The sequence below is a fragment of the Hyla sarda genome, chromosome 2 (assembly GCF_029499605.1).
Source record: "Hyla sarda isolate aHylSar1 chromosome 2, aHylSar1.hap1, whole genome shotgun sequence".
NCBI classification, from domain to species: Eukaryota; Metazoa; Chordata; class Amphibia; order Anura; family Hylidae; genus Hyla; species Hyla sarda.
The window spans coordinates 73,610,039-73,626,359 of record NC_079190.1 but is presented as its reverse complement, the minus strand read 5'-3'; the positions used below and the strand labels follow the sequence as shown (position 1 = coordinate 73,626,359).

The 16,321-nt window shown below is 42.6% G+C and overlaps 1 protein-coding gene across 5 annotated transcripts in view; it reads right to left on the bottom strand.

Moving 5' to 3' along the window:
• The window catches only part of LIMA1 (LIM domain and actin binding 1), a 68,171-nt gene that overhangs the window by 12,159 nt on the left and 39,691 nt on the right, over nucleotides 1-16,321 (bottom strand). For 4 of the 5 annotated variants that reach the window (XM_056562080.1, XM_056562079.1, XM_056562083.1 and 1 more), the window contains exons 4-6: nucleotides 14,941-15,339; nucleotides 4,748-4,844; nucleotides 2,529-2,683 (exon numbers count right to left, since the gene is read on the bottom strand). In XM_056562080.1, coding sequence (XP_056418055.1) covers nucleotides 2,529-2,683; nucleotides 4,748-4,844; nucleotides 14,941-15,339 — 651 coding nt within the window. The remainder of the gene's footprint in view (nucleotides 1-2,528; nucleotides 2,684-4,747; nucleotides 4,845-14,940; nucleotides 15,340-16,321) is intronic. The other variant, XM_056562084.1, reaches the window with a different exon arrangement.

The following is a 16,321-nucleotide window of genomic DNA, read 5'->3' as shown; positions in this document are numbered from 1 at the left end:
GACTGCACGTCCTGTTGAGTCAGTCATTCACTAGTGATCGGATGAGGCCTTTACCTAACCATGCACTAGGAATCACAAAGAACACATGCCCTGGTGTAAGAGCTTTCCTGTAAGTGGCGTGGGAGCATAATAAAAAGGCAAACAAAAAATCAAAGCAAAGGCTCCAATGCTATATACATTCAACTGGGTAATAAATCATTTAAGATTTAAGTGTGAAGTACATGGGTGCAGAACATTAGGCACAGAGCCCCCGCCTTTTAGAACCAGGAGAATGTCCCTGTCCAATTTCTTGGAATGTAAGAATATAACAGTCTGGTGAGTGATCGGTAATTCCCCTCACCACAGCACTGCAATAATGCACGGATCATTGATATTTATGAGCATGGACCCATCTCCGTTACAGGAGCTGGGAATCTTTAGGGGAAAAAAGTCACAAAAGGCAGCCAGCCAAGCAGCAGACAGCGGATTTTGGTGGTGAAGCCACCACTGCCCAGATGGACGGCTATAAAGCAGTTACTCGAGCAAAGGGGAAGGATTGAGTTTAAAGAGTACCTGCCACCATCTCCATTGCTTTATATTATGCTGCCGATATGTTGCCCTCTTCATTACCTGCCCCCAGCACTTTTTTCATTTTCGCTCGGTATTTCCTTCATAATCCTTTTTCAAATCTTGCCCACTGCAGGCAGTGTTCAATGTAGCTGAGGTGCACCATGCACAGCTCGTCAGTGTCCAAGTTGCAGTATGAGAGTTAGGACTCCTGCATGAGTCTGGACTCAGAGACTTGCTGCCGGGAAATGTAGGGAGACCCCTAGTGGTCAGTTTTTACAAGTTAAAAATATATACTTTTTTTAATGACATGGTATTAGAAAGTTGTTTCTAATACATTCACCTATAAAAAGTTTGAGATGACAGGTATTCATTCCAAGATGCTTTTTCTGGAAATATATGTAGACTTCCACATATTTGCAGTTTGCAACCTACTTTTCTCATCCAAATGTGTCTTCCCAATAACATACTGGATGTGAAGTCTGTGTTTGGGAGACAAGAGTTAACAAGGATTATACTTGTGTGTGCTTTTCTATCTACAGCCTTTGTGAGCGGCCCTTAATGTATGCCTTTCCAACTCTCCACACCCTATACAAGCAGAAAACCTGGTGTTCATGGCCTATAGGCTATGTTCACACTATGGAATTTCCATCTGCAATTCCGCTTTGAAATTGCAGGCAAATTGCACGGTCCTGGATGCACTCTGAATCTCCAGCTGGAAATGTTCTGCCCGGAGATTCCGCAGTGTGAACCTAGCCTTAGAGATCATCCACAAAACCATACTTCTGTATGAAAAAAAAAAAAATAATCTATTTGGACATGCCAGAATGTACCTGCATTTGTCATAGCCCAGAAGCACCCTGCAGTGTACTAAGCAGGTGGCTAGATTTGTACAATACTACATTTTACAGATACAGTACCAGGTATACCTGTTTTCAGAAACTAGCATTAACGCAACTTGAAACACACAGTATAAACACACACCCAGGATACTACGAGTGAACTGCTTCCAACATTCCACAAATAGTTTCAGCACTTCTTTCCATAATCAGGTTTTCTTATGTTTCCGGCAGGAGCAGAATGTTCAGTTTTTCAGTAGTATGAAACTCACCAGTCTCCGTTTACATAATAGGAGATGCTACAAACTTCATCTGATCCTTACACACTTGTGGACGTGGACTGGAAAATTTTAAAAAGTTTGAACAATCCCTCCAGACAAAAATACAAACTCTGCACTGCTACTCCAGCCCTCACTCAGTATTTTGAAGAGATTGAGAGATTGGCCTAGATTTATCAAACTGTGAGAAAGTGGAGAGATTTTCCCACAGCAACCAATATCAGTTCAGCTAACGAGCTCTGGTAAAGTGAAAGCTGGGCTGTGATTGGTAATTTTTTTCCCCTCACAAAGTTTGATAAATCTGGGCAATTGTGTTTACACTTCACTTTATGGAGTTCTAATCTTGCAGTAGCCACTGGGTGCTCAAAGCTTCCAAAAATATGAAAACTTTCACAGCACTCACCATATGCAGATTTACAGAAACTTTATTACATATCAGGAGAATCAAACCGTGCAGTACAAGGGAGGTAGAGAGGTACATAGGAGTGGGAGTGTTCTCAGGCGATTGTCAGTTTCCCGCAATAAGGGTTTCATCGGGCCTGATCGGGTTAAATTGCGTGAAAGACTGTTGCCCAAGAACACTCCCATTTTTCTGCACCTCTCTGCCTCTATACTACTGCACTACTTACATAAAGCCAAACCTATATTTTAAAGACTGTGCTGTTCTTTACCACTTCCTGACCCAACACATCTTTACATGTCCACAGACCAGGCTGAACCAGATATTGACTTTAGGATGAAACTACGTAGCCCATTCATCTGGGATACTTCCTGTCAAGAATTATTTTTTGGCTACAAACTGATAAGTATCTACACACATTTGCTAATACTTTAGTATTACAATTGTATTGTCATCAAGACTTACTGTAGGAGAAGCAGGCTTGGTCTGTTTGCTCAGAGCAGCTTGGTATTTAGCCATTCTGTCTTTAAGAGAGGTGGTTTCCAGGACATGAGATATTTCGAGACTTGCCTGAGATGTGAGTTTACTAGGACTGCTGTCAGGAGAACCAATAGAATGGCCTGGACAACAAGGATAGGGAAAATAAAAAAAATTACGACCAGATCAAAAATCAGGAAGCACATATATCAGGCTAACCTCTTACACAGCCAGTATTATATACTGCAAAAATTAGGTGGGTATGCAACACAAAAGGTATAGACACAGAATTATTGATATAAAGGAACAATAGTAAATTCCACGTAGGAAAACTGATTGAAACAATCATTGGCCATATATCCTATTCGAGTATATGAACACCTGCGTTTTGGGGATGGGTTTACAGGTAAGGCTGTTTTCAAGCGGTTTTTGAGCCATATTTTAATCCACTGCAGTTATCAGCTATTTACTTTTGTCTCCTTTTCCAGGTATTGAAGCCTCAAAGTGAGGCCCAAAAATTGTGTGTAAACTGTCTGAATAATTTTCCCTACTGTATGCCAGTTTATCCAGTCTGCTTAAAATTGTGAGCAACCACTTTTTGGGCCACTTTCACACAAAATCTCCATCTCTAAATCCCCAAACCGCCGCTAGGCTGTATTGCTGTCCCCATAGACCACAATGCATTTCTGATCAGATCCACCAAAAGAATGTAAATTTACACTTTTTTTGGTGGATCCACTCAAAAATGCAGTGCTATCTATGGAGACGGCAATGTGTTGCCATCTATGGAGAAGGTGCAGTCCTAGCGCCACCCTCAGGATCTCCTGCGGAAATTCTGGCCGGAAACTGTGGTGTAAACCTAGCCTAACAGTCACTAACCTTTCAACTAACTTCAGTATAAAACAGCCATGTATGTGCCTGAGGAGTAACAATGCTCACCATTGCGTAACATGTATAGACACCCACCATTTTTTTTCACCACTACAGGCCCTCATTTTTAGTTGTTACTGAGCTAGTGGTGAAGACTAAGTGGTGTGATGTCACCTGTACACTGCACAGACAGAGGGAATCTTGCTTCTCTATCGCTGTAGCACACCCAGAAACAGAAGCAGCATGGACAACATTATAGAGCAGTAAAAGCTGTGGATCAAGTTATTGGGTAAGATTTACTACTTCCTACAAGCTCTTTCAGTGCCAACTACCCCCCCCCCCCCCCCCCCAACTCTCCATAGATTTATATTGCCACCATGTGTCACTGAGCTGTGATCTGCCTCAAGATGGATTTTAGTAGTGAACTATGGAGGAGGGAGGAGGATGAAACAAGCCTAATAAGTGGAGAAAGCCATTTCCTTATCTAACATATTACTGAGTTTCTTCTATTTGCTTGCACGATTGATTTTATTAAGGTATGTTGAAAGAACATTTTTACATTTTGCTGCATGCCTCTGCATGTGTTTAAGCTAATACATATGCCAGATACCATAATCTTCAGCTGAATTCAGATAGAACATGTGAGCACATGGTAAACATCCTAAAATGCTTGTCAAAAATCAGTTAAAGCACAAAAAGTCACTGAAGCCAAGTGAAGTTGAAATAGGTCATCCGTTCATACTCTAGCTTACTACAGTGAACAGTAGCAGGCACGGCTGCCCATAAAGATGGGCCAATGTGACAGGTGCCCAGGACATCATACATGCATACTAAGCAATTTAGCAAACAAACTGAAAAAAATGCAAATAGGGGCTTGCATACTTCTGTGTAATGATTACAAGAAAGATGTGACCCAAGTGATTTGCACTCCGCAGTCTACATTTTACCATCTTAAACAGCTTAAAGCGCAATTCAGATGTTCATCGGGTGGCAGGATACGTTTAAAGCTGTTGGCAACTTCGCAGTTGCTGGGAGTCCTATGCATGTCTATGGGGATTTCAGCAAATACATCTGCTGCTTGCTTTAGCAAGGCCACATGTAAATGGAAATTTGACAATATTCTATTGACCGCCAGTTTTCTACCACCAACTCACATCCATGCCATATTATATGGGTCTCAAAGGCACCATACATCGGCTAGTGTAGCACCTACAGGTGTGTATTGAATTAAAGCAGTCCATGATCTCCACAAACCCTAATGCTTCCACTATAAGGAATAAAGGGGGGGGGGGGGGGGGGGGTTAGGAAAAAAAAAAAAAAAAAACACACAAACTTACTTTTCTCAGAGAAGCAGGCATCAGAGTCTTCATTTGTGATGTGGTTTTCAGTATTCAATCGGCCAACATTTATTTTTCCTGGCTCACGTTGAGGATGCTTTAATCATAGGAAGAAAAAAAAAAAATCTCAGTCAGACATAGGGAGGCAGACAGATCTTTTTGACCAGAGAAAGTTGTATCTAACCTGTGTATTAGGTTTTGTGAAGGAAAACTATGTTACCATCACTATTGCAATGTACACTGTCAGAGCAAATGGTGCCAATCTGCCTAAAGACATAAGATGTGTAGTAACAGGAAAAGCAAATCTAAAAAGACAGTAATGTCCCATTTTTCAGGCCTGAAAAAGTTTACATAACCGAAATATTGTAGAGTAATACAGAAGGTACATTTTTTTGTGCTGCCTTTACTATTGTGGACTACTTACAGTGGGCCTTTGGACTGGCTTAGTGAGGCATACACTTCTACATGTATTTTGGGTTGTGTTATAAATTTCTCTTTGATGTATAATTTGAGATCAAGTGTAATAAGTTAAAAAAAAAATGTATATAACTCTAGAATTTGTTGTAATTAAACATCTTATATTGTTTCATTGTTCCTACACAAGTGCCTTCTTGGAAACATGCAAACCAATCCTGTATAGACTGATCCTAAAGTCATTACATTCTATGTCTTTTCATCTCACAAATCTACTTTAGTTTGAGAGATGACAAATGAATGAAAGAAATAAGACTGCAGGTTAAAAAGGTAAGCTCCCACCTGGCGTATACGCAGCGTTTTTCACGCTGCGCATAATCTGCAACAGCAGCAGGAAATACACTGCGTATCTCTCGCTCACCATATCCACACACAGCTTTCCGGCAGCAGACCTATGTGTGTAGCGAGTTTTGGAGATGGAGCCATGCGTCAGTCATTTCCTGCTGCTGCTGCAGATTTTGCCCAGCGTGAAATACGCTGCGTATGCGCCAGGTGGGAACTTACCCTTAGACTACTCAACCATCCTTGCAATAGGGCTTCAAAAGACTTTTCCCAGAAACACTTATGCACAAGGCAGGTGACAAGCATGTTTGATCCACAGGACCCTAAAAGTTCTGTATCTAGCCATTTCCGATGAGTCCCACAGAAGAATTATAGCAATTAAATAAAAAAAATTAAAAACCCTGTTAATGAATTTAGACATCACTTTAGAACAGAATTCAGAGTCTACAGCTAAAAAGGAGCTTGCTCTAAACACTGAGGAATGTGACCTATAGCCATCAATCCTTATCGGTGGATGCACCTTGCACAGAAGTACAGGAGCAATAGTAGTCACAGAAATGTGATCTCAAGGATTAAATATAGCCCAGTGTCTGACATGCTCTATCCCAGTGTTTTTCAAACATGCCAAAACTTTTTTTTATATATCAACTGGCTCCAGAAAGTTAAACAGATTTGTAAATTACTTCTATTAATAAAATCTTAATCCTTCCAATAGTTTATAGCTTCTGAAGTAGAGTTGTTTTCTGTCTAACTGCTCTCTGATGACTCACATCCCGGGAGCTGTGCAGTTCCTATGGGGATATTCTCCCATCATGCACAGCTCCCGGGACGTGACATCATTGAGCAGTTAGACAGAAAACTTCAGAAGCTAATAACTATTGGAAGGATTTTTTAATAGAAGTGATGGAGGCGTGCGCGTGTATCTGGTCGCTGACAGGAAGTGATGTCAGACGCCGGCACCTCGCCACACAGAGCGAGCAGAGCTGTGGACTTACAGCTCCCTGCGACACAGCAGGTTGTGCGTGACACCTGACCGCCATAGGAAACCGTGAGTAATGATAGGGAACCATTATGTGTTCCCCGACTTTCTCTTTTTGTTGACTACTGACAGGGTCCCTTTGTACTTGTTTTTCCCAGGTGGACCAAATCGGTTATCCGGGACTGTGGATGGTTTCTAATGGGAGAGCGCTGTGGCTTTTTTATTACAGGCAACCTGCCTTTTTTCCTTACAGGATATCAGGCATTACCTATATAACAGCTCTGTCCTGTATATATGAAATTGTCTTTATATGATAGTTCTATGATAATTCATCTCCCTGATGACACCAGTACAACAACTGGTAGAAACGCGTCGGCGATATTGTGAATTATTTTAGGAAATCTGACTAAGATTTGTACCAGGTTGTGCTGGCTGAATCAAGCAGAGCACACCTAAGGTTACCCACCCATACTTGTCAGTGATCCCTATGTTAATTTTGGTGATTGAAATACACAAGTACACATATTTTTGTTTCCCATTTTACAAGTAACTTAGAATAAAAGTTATATTTTAAGCACACCCTAAGACACTTTATTTGGTGATCTTATGATTTGTAATTATTGTAGCTGGGTGAATAATTCATGCGTAAGCTAGGTCTGACGCAGGACCAAATTTCTCTGCGCCTTGTGTATTTAGTCATTGTGTAAATTATAAAAAACACTATGTAGAATTTATTTTTTATGAGTTTTTCCAACAGATCTGTCATGTGTTCAACTGGTTTTCCTAATTTTACACAGGGAACAAAGCAGCTTAGAAACCCTAAAAACAGGGTAAGTTCTCTCAATGCTGCATTGGAAGGCAGGGACACATTCCAAAAGCCAACCACACACACACGCAGATTGTTCGTATTAGGCTTTTGCTTTCACTAAAGGGATTTTGAAAGCCAGACAGACAATCTTACTAAATCTGGGCCAATATTTTACATCCTACCTTCAGCGGCAAAGGTCCTTTTCAGAATTCAAGTTCTGCTGCCTTGTTAACAGAATAGTAGCCTATGGTTGAATTCTATTGAGGTCTGAGGAATCCTACAGCCCCATTAACGTCTTGCTAGTGAAAAAGGTGAATGTGGAATTAAGGGGTGCCAAACCCTAAAAATCAGAAGTGCCTCAATGTAATGGGGTGTCCAGGAAACATCTCTCTCTCTCAAAACTGTCAGGATGATGGGAGTCAGGCAAGTGGGAAGATCTGAGGCCTCGGCAGCACACTCACAGTAGCCAGTAATACAGACCAGTAAGGTGGAGGCAAGGAATGTATATTGAAGAGACAGTTTGGAAACGTCAGAGCACATGGAACTCCATAACAACCATCACCACCTTAAGATCAGGCGCCACAAACCTGTGGTGACCTGCCACAAAGAGCATTGGCTGCTTGTAGTGGGGACATGGGTAGCAGACATGGCGTGTCATGCCACAGGCTGATTCAGAACCTCATTATGCCATTTTGTAAAATTTAGGGGCTACAGTTTCTATGCAGTGCACCTTTTGGTTTAAGACACTTTTGTAGGTCCATATGGTGACCATTTATATGGGTTTTATTTTTATTTTACTACTTTGTACAAAAAAAATTTATGCTTAAAATTGTCCTATTCTGATCCCTATGCCTAATTTTCTGTATACGGAAATGTATGAGGGTCATTTTTTGTGCCGTGATCACTACCATTTTTGTTTTAATGGGACTTTACAATCGCTTTTCATATAAAATTTTTATGGTATTTTAAAAGACCAAAAAATGCGCAAATCTGCTTAGTGCACAATTTTGACTTTCGTGGCCCCACTTAATTTTGCCCATGGCCACTCTAACCCTAAAACTTACCTTGCCTATACAAGTGCCCAAATCTACATTAAGAGCCCTGCAGACTTCAGGAGTTCAAATCTCCCAGCATTCCTTGTTTGTTTACTGTCTTCCCAGAATGTAGGATGGCCATAATATTCACATTGTCTAACACCCCTGGCCTGTCAACCATCTAATGTGAGACTAAGGGCTTGAGAAAGCGCAAACAGGCACGAAACAGTGTCGCCCCGCTGTCAGTCTCTCCCCTGCCATCTTCCATCCTGTGTGTTTTATTCAGCAGGTTGAACAGGTAAGGTGCAGGAACAAAGTGTGAATTGTCTCAAGTCTAAATGGTGAGTGCAAGATTCTCACGTTTTCTTTGTGGATGTGGATTTTTATTATACTGACTTAGTATAGCAGTCATGGTGGTGCTAGCATAAACAAGGAACATACAATTTTGGCCTGTAGCTGAGGACTTCCTAACAGTATATGGAATTATCTGAAGACTGCGGTGCAGAGTCCGTTTTCTTGCGATTAGCCACCTATATCAATATGGCAACAACAGTGTCTGGCATCAGCTTTCTTCTTTCTCCCCATTTAGAACAGATGTATGCATAGTATGTAGGGAGGAAAGAAGGACACCAGTTGTCGAACAAGTGTTCATCTGAAAGGTATGGGCAGCTTAACAACGAGCAACTGTGCAAAATGTTATATAGAAAAAAGTAAAAAACTAATTTCACAGGGATTGGCCTGAAGAGGAGACAAGTATTTCTCTTCTAGCAACCAGAGGAATAGTGAATGCAGCTCTGGGCAATAACATAGGATCGAAAGATAAGAAATAAACTATTTACAGAGGGATTCCTACATTCCAGGGCAAACATCTTATGTATGGCTGTACAAAGGATCTCTGATAAAATCTGTCAAGCATACATTTTGCAGAATGGATTTCTAATATAATAGGCAGCCATCATCCAAGCAATGAAATAAATTAGGTTAGCAGTCAGTGAAAAGCAGCCGTCAGCAGGATATTGAAAGGTACGTTCACAAGAGCATAACACGCAGTTTTGGACATGGAAAACAAGCAGATTTTGGCATCTAGAACATTCTGATGTCACTGCCAAAAGCCCAGCTCCCTATAACTTCAATGTGAAATGGGGAAATGCACTGAAAAGTAGTAATGTGCCACTTTTCAGAGCTAAAGCTCCCATTGAAGTAAATACCCTTCTGGGCCATTCAGCACTTCAAATGATTGCTTTTGTGCCCTGTGAACATACCACCAAAAAAAGGTTGACTTCACCCCCCCCCCCCCCCCCCCCCCGCCATATCACTTGTCGTAAAGTGCCATTTGTTTTATTCCAGCACAGTTGCCGTTTCATATTGTTCAAGAATAGAGTATTTTTTTTTATGGCAAATTACTTTTGCCTCATGGAAGTATATTTGGTTTACAGCTATATCCAGCGCCAGTAGCCTGATAAGACGTGAATATTCATGGGAAGTGTAAGCAGCATTATCCAGGCATTTCAGTGATTGATTTGCATTCAAAATGGAGACTATCCCATGCCTGCCACAACAACAAGAGGTAAGCACAAGGTATACACAAGAACCTCTACATTAGTCGAATAGCCTATGCTGCACTATTTTACAAACATTACCCTTTAGTGTATTTGCTTATTTCTGCTTTATTCATCTTTATTCTTAATCTGCAGTTCCCCATCCAGTGAAGGATAAGGCTAAACTTTTAACAGCCCTCTCTCCTGATCTTCTCATACCCCTCATGCTCTGCTTCATATGTATGAGGTGATTCATGCATTCTCAATCCTTTGCTCACTGAGAACAAAAAGGGTCCGGCAGCTGAAAACCAACATTCCCGATTCTTCTCTTTCCCAACATAATTGCCCTTATTTATCAATTAGCCCGAAACCCTAGTTGTCTGGTTTTTCCCTTAACCAATCACAGCTCAACTTTGACATCTTAAGCTCTTGTAAAGTGAAAGTTGAGCTGTGATTGGCTGTTTTGGGGGAAATAAAAACAAAAAAAAAACCTGATAATTAGGGTTTCAGGCTGATTGATAAATACGGACCAATGTGTCACTGGAGAGAGACTGGACTTCTACATTTGCCAGTTTGCCAATTTGCTCAAGTTTGGCAAGCTTGACAAAAGTGAACCCGTCATTTGGGGGGGGGGGGGGGGGAATTTTTATTGGTAGGGGTCTTCATGTCCAGACCCCAAGTGAGCACAAGAATGAGCTGGGAGAAGTGTATACTCCGCAAGTTCTGACTCACCCGTCCATTTCTCTCCTTGCCTGTTATATTCTGAACATTTAAACCCTGACCGATCAAACATTTGTGACATGTCTAACACATTGCAAGTTTTTTCAGTAACCGGTATGCTTTAAGGGTATGGGGACCTTAAGCACATACCACATTCAACTGTAACATCTGCCCCTTATAAATGTGTTTGTAGTGTATTGGCAAACAAGGTGTGAACAAGTGGGGGCTGATCTTTTTATATACCTGTGAGGCCAGGAGGCCATTCATAACGTCTGGCACTGGAGTGCCATTTATTACTATTCGTTTGTGGACTTTGGCCTAACCAGCCTTTAGCTGGCACCTGTCATACAAATGATCTGCATTGTTATATTTTGCAAACCTGAAAAATCCATAACCGGCTCGGATATAGTTTAACCTGTTTTTTTTTTAATCAGTAACCAAATAATTGCTCCTTGTCATCTGAAAAAACAGAGCCGAATAAAAGCGGATCTCAGGCATGTACACTGCGCCATTATACCACTTCTCACTTTCATAATGAAGCTACGAAGAAACAATGCCCCAGTGTTGCAGAGCACAAAGTGTTAAGCATCTCCAGTACTACTCCAATGCCTGCTGTAAGAGCCTGTGTGGGGGAAGGGGGAATTTACTGTCTATGACCTCATATATAGCAGCTTTAGGCACTGTAACCAGAGCCTGAGATAGAGAATGGGATAGCATAGGAAGGCCGCACGGAGGGCACCGACCACTGCTGGACAAAGGCCTGCACACATAAGTCAATGGATTAGGTTTCCTGCCAGGCAGAAGCAGACACACCCGGGCAATTATCTGTGCAAGGAATCTCTTATCAGGAGGCAGGCATGCTGGGAATGGGCAATGCCTGGGTAACCTATGAACTGCTCCATGGCTGGTTAATCACTTAACTGGCTTCTGTTAGACTTAAAGTACACTAGACTTTCATTTTCACTTTACCTTGCTGGAAGTAGAAGGAATAAAATATATGAAAATTCCATTTACCTCCTCATCTCCCCCACCCCCCCCAGTACTAAATCATTCCCACATGTGAACACATACCTATGCAAATATTTCAGGTGGAGATAAGGAGATTATGAGGGCAGATAACATTCTACATGACTACTAGTAAATACAGAAAGCGTCCTCCAGCAAAAGGATTTAAGGGCACGAGAGTTCTAGTTGTGAAACATCTGGGGAGCCACAGGTTGGAGCACAATGGTATAGAACAGTGGTCTCCAACCTGTGGACCTCCAGATGTTGCAAAACTACAACTCCCAGCATGCCCGGACAGCCTTTGGCTGTCCGGGCATGCTGGGAGTTGTAGTTTTGCAACATCTGGAGGTCCGCAGGTCGGAGACCACTGGTATAAACAGAACAGCAAAGCCACAAACAGAGACTTAAGAAGATATTCAGTGGTGAAAAAACGTATCCTAAGCTGTTAAAGGAGTAGTCCAGTGGTGAAAACGTATCCCCTATCCATAAGTTTCAGATTGGGAGGCATCCGACCGCTGGGGCCTCCCACGATCTGTACGGAGCCCCGACAGCCGGCGGGAAGGGGGCATGTTGACCACCACACGAAGTGGCGGCTGACATGCCCCCTCAATACAACTCTATGGTAGAGCTGGAGTGCTGTCTTCGGCAATCTCCGGCTCTGCCATAGCGATGTATTGAGTGAGCGCGTCGGCCACCGATTCGGGCGGAAGTCAACACGCGATCTCTGGCCAGCAGGGAGGGGGTGAAAAGCAGCGGTCGGACTCCTTGCCATCTGAAACTTATGGATAGGGGATACGTTTTTCACCACTGGACTACCCCTTTAACTATAACAGCTACAATGGGGTCCAGAGGTAGGGGGGCTTACCTCCAGGGTAAGAACTTTGCACCTTATCACAGAATACCAAGTTAGTGGCTTTTACCATCAAGCACCATTATGTAGATTGTGTATACAGAACCATTTTCCAGGACTTTAATAATTGCTAATCCAGCTTCTGTTTACTGCCATTAGTTGTTCAGAGTCCATCTTATTTTACTATGTGTCCCTATTAGAGATGAGCGAACTTACAGTAAATTCGATTCGTCACGAACTTCTCGGCTCGGCAGTTGACTTATCCTGCATAAATTAGTTCAGCTTTCAGGTGCTCCGGTGGGCTGGAAAAGGTGGATACATTCCTAGGAAATAGTCTCCTAGGACTGTAACCCCCTTTTCGAGCCCACCGGAGCACCTGAAAGCTGAACTAATTTATGCAGGATAAGGCATCAACTGCCGAGCCGAGAAGTTCGTGACAAATCGAATTTACTGTAAGTTCGCTCATCTCTAGTCCCTATGAATTCTGAAGACCAAAAGGGCCCAATGTCATTCCTATACTTAAGGTAAAACTATATGCAGTTTCTAAGGCTGCATTCACATCTCATTTTGTACATACGGGTGCCGGATCCGGCGGGGGGAGGGGCAAACCGGGTGCTCCCATACCCCAGCCGGATCAGCCCGCAAGTCCATTTACTTTAATGAGCCGCCCGGAGTCGAACGGTCACTCCGGTCAGCTCAGTTTTGACCCATATGCGGTTTTGGACTGGACCTAAAACCGTAGTATACTACAGTTTGAGGTCCGGTCAGGAAACCGCATACGGGTCAAAACTGAGCCGACCGGAGTCACCGTTTGACTCCGGTCAGGTACTGGCGGTTCATTAAAGTAAATGGACTTACGGGCTGATCTGGCTGGGGTACGGGAGTGCCCGGTTTGCCCCTCCCCCCGCCGGATCCAGCACCCGTATGTACGAAACGAGATGTGAATGCAGCCTAATGTGTTTTTCCTCAGAAAGCTGGATGACAACCAACATTGCCAATGCTGGAGCTTTCAAACCACATTTACTAGATACAATGCAACACCACATTTTTATAACCACATTGTGAGGGAAAGACTTGTATAACCACCACACTGCTCGGGAGTCTGGGAAAGCTGAGTGACAACTCTATGCTATACCAGCTTTTAAGAGCATTAGTCCTGGATGTACTACAATAACCAGGTCAATACCTGAAGAGTTTTTACTTCTGTATAGCCCAATAGGGATGTCAATAGGAATGCATGCATATTTCATCAATATTGCACCCTTATATAATCTCATTTATTTTGCATTTGTCTCAAAGCATAATTCAATTTTCTGTCAACAAGGCAGCCAGTATAAAAATACAGATGCTGTACTGATGGTATTTCATCCATAATACATTCATTAAGAAGAAGATTGTCCAGGGCAGCAAAGGCTCAAATGCAGGTTCTCTTTATTCTGACACGGCAGTACAGGTAAAATGAACAGCAGTGACGCGTTTCGACCGCCTAGGCGGTCGAAACACGTCACTGCTGTTCATTTTACCTGTACTGCCGTATCAGAATAAAGAGAACCTGCATTTGAGCCTTTGCTGCGCTGGACATTCTTACCGTATGCTTACAGCCTAGTCCGGGCTGGGACCGCAGCGCAGGAGTGGCAACTTACTAGGGGTGAGCTGGATATACCTTTGGACTGTGATAATACATTCATAGTTGAAATGTATGTTATGAACGTATACTTCTACACTCATGTGAAGCAACCATAAAATGGCTGGTCTGTATTCTATCGGGCTTTTTCCTAGGTTTCAGTCCTAAGCTTTACAACTGTACAGATCATGGTCATAGCATTTGCTACAAAGGACAGAATCCAGCTTTGCAAGAGGAAACAAAGTATACAAACTAAGAAAGCAACAATATACATATCCACTTTGGTTACAGTTTTCCATCCAATGTGCTTTTAAAAAAAGACACAGGAAAAGAAAGTGAGCTCACAATGCGGCTGCTTCCTGATCACAGGCGGCTCACACAAGCTGATTCATTCCCAAAGTGCTGACATGTCTGTTTTCCCATCAGGTGGAAGTTTACCGCAGACATGGATGTTATACAGAGTGTAATCTCCTTGGAGTAGTTACAGGAACCACAAGAGATGGGGGGAGGGCTGGGGGATTCATAATCTTTAGTCATTGATTTTCTAACTTAAGAGCAACACCACAAAAAAGGCATTTTTGCTGAGGTAGTAGTTCCAGAGAAGAGGCTTTATATAGAACAACATCAATAATGATTATGTTATTGCTATAAACAAGTTTTAGTAGAAAAAAAACCCTCCATGTTTTCCTGTGCAGCCTTGGACAGCTGTATGAGCTCATAGAAGAGTTTGGCAGATACACAAGTGCTGAGTGATCAGAAGGCTAGTTCTCTACCGGGGAACACGACACTGGAGGGTCCGCTGTCCCATCTGTTACACCAGCCACTGCTAAGTAATACAGATGAGGGAAGTCACATTACATACAGAGGATTCCTTCTTACCTTGTGGTTGGCAGCTTCACCTTTCTCAAACATCATCTTCAGGCTGTTTAAAGGGACATTGAACTTCTCAATCTTAGGAGAAGGTTCAGGGGTGTCCAACTTTGCAGACTCCAAGTCTTGTTCCATGCTTTCGACCTCAGTGGAGGAAGAGTGAGGTTCTGAGGCACTGGGATAGCGGAAGTGGCTTTGTTCCTGCACTGGAGAGCGGACCTTGGTGGTTTCGACCACAGAGCGGACAGCAGGTACTGCTTCAATCTTAGGACTGCTGACTCTCTGCCTTACGGCAAAGCTGCTGCTGTGCTTAATTTCTGTCCGAGCAACAGGACCGGGGATCTCCCACTTCTTCCTTAACACGCTCAGGGATCCTCGATTAAAAGAGGACGGAAGAGCTTCTGTGTTCTAGGGAGAACATAAAGTGAATGAGTAAGGAAGAGGCTAAGTAAAGAAAAGTCTCCAACAGACGGTAGATCCACATCCAGACAGCTGCTCAGATATTATTGGTCTATGCCACATGTAGAGGGGAAGGAGGGGAAAAAAAAAAAAAACAGCATTTAGCCCAGGGGGAATAAGAGGCGGAGAAAGATTGGGCAGGAAGTTTAAGGGAAAAAAAGGGAGGATATCCTTATATGGGCAAACAGATGGGAAGAACAAGGGGAAAAAAAAGAATTATGAGAAAGTGACTCATGTAACAAGGAAGAAGCCATGACATGAAATGGGAAAGGAAAGAATTTACTTTGTTCCCTCAGTCTTGTTTATGCTGACAGAAGAGTTAACAATGAGAAAAAAAAAATATGAAATAAAAATTGTAAAGCATTTCAGAGATAGTTATTTAACACAGGTAACTAATCAGTGTCAGACGGGAAAATATTAGAATTTTGTGCCAGTGGTGAGTGGTGAGCAAGTAGACAGCCATAAAGTTACACATGCATAAGGTAAGATTTGGGGTGTGATTAACAAGTTCCTGAGCAAAGCCAGAAGGAGATGGCAAGTATGGCAAATAAACAGCCATAATGTGGGCTAGAGATTACTGCATCATAAACCAGTATGCAGCTCAAAAACTGCATGTGAGAATAGGCAGGAAAGTCAGAAGCCCCCAAAAAAATAAAAGTAAAATAAACCACTACCGAAAGGATCTCTACCTGTTTTCGTTGCATGACTGCGGCCTCTGCCTGGAGGAGCTTCTAGCAGGAGTGTAGCCACAGTGACAGCCTGCCAGGCTTTATAGAATTAGAGGCGATTAGCAGCTATATCGGGATTGTAACCCTAAGTCTCTCACCTCATTACAAGCTGAAGAAACTGCATCATGGCTGACAAAAACGCAAGACCACCAGAAGTTTACCCAGGCAGCTTCCCTAACAAATGCTAACAAGCATAGCGCCAG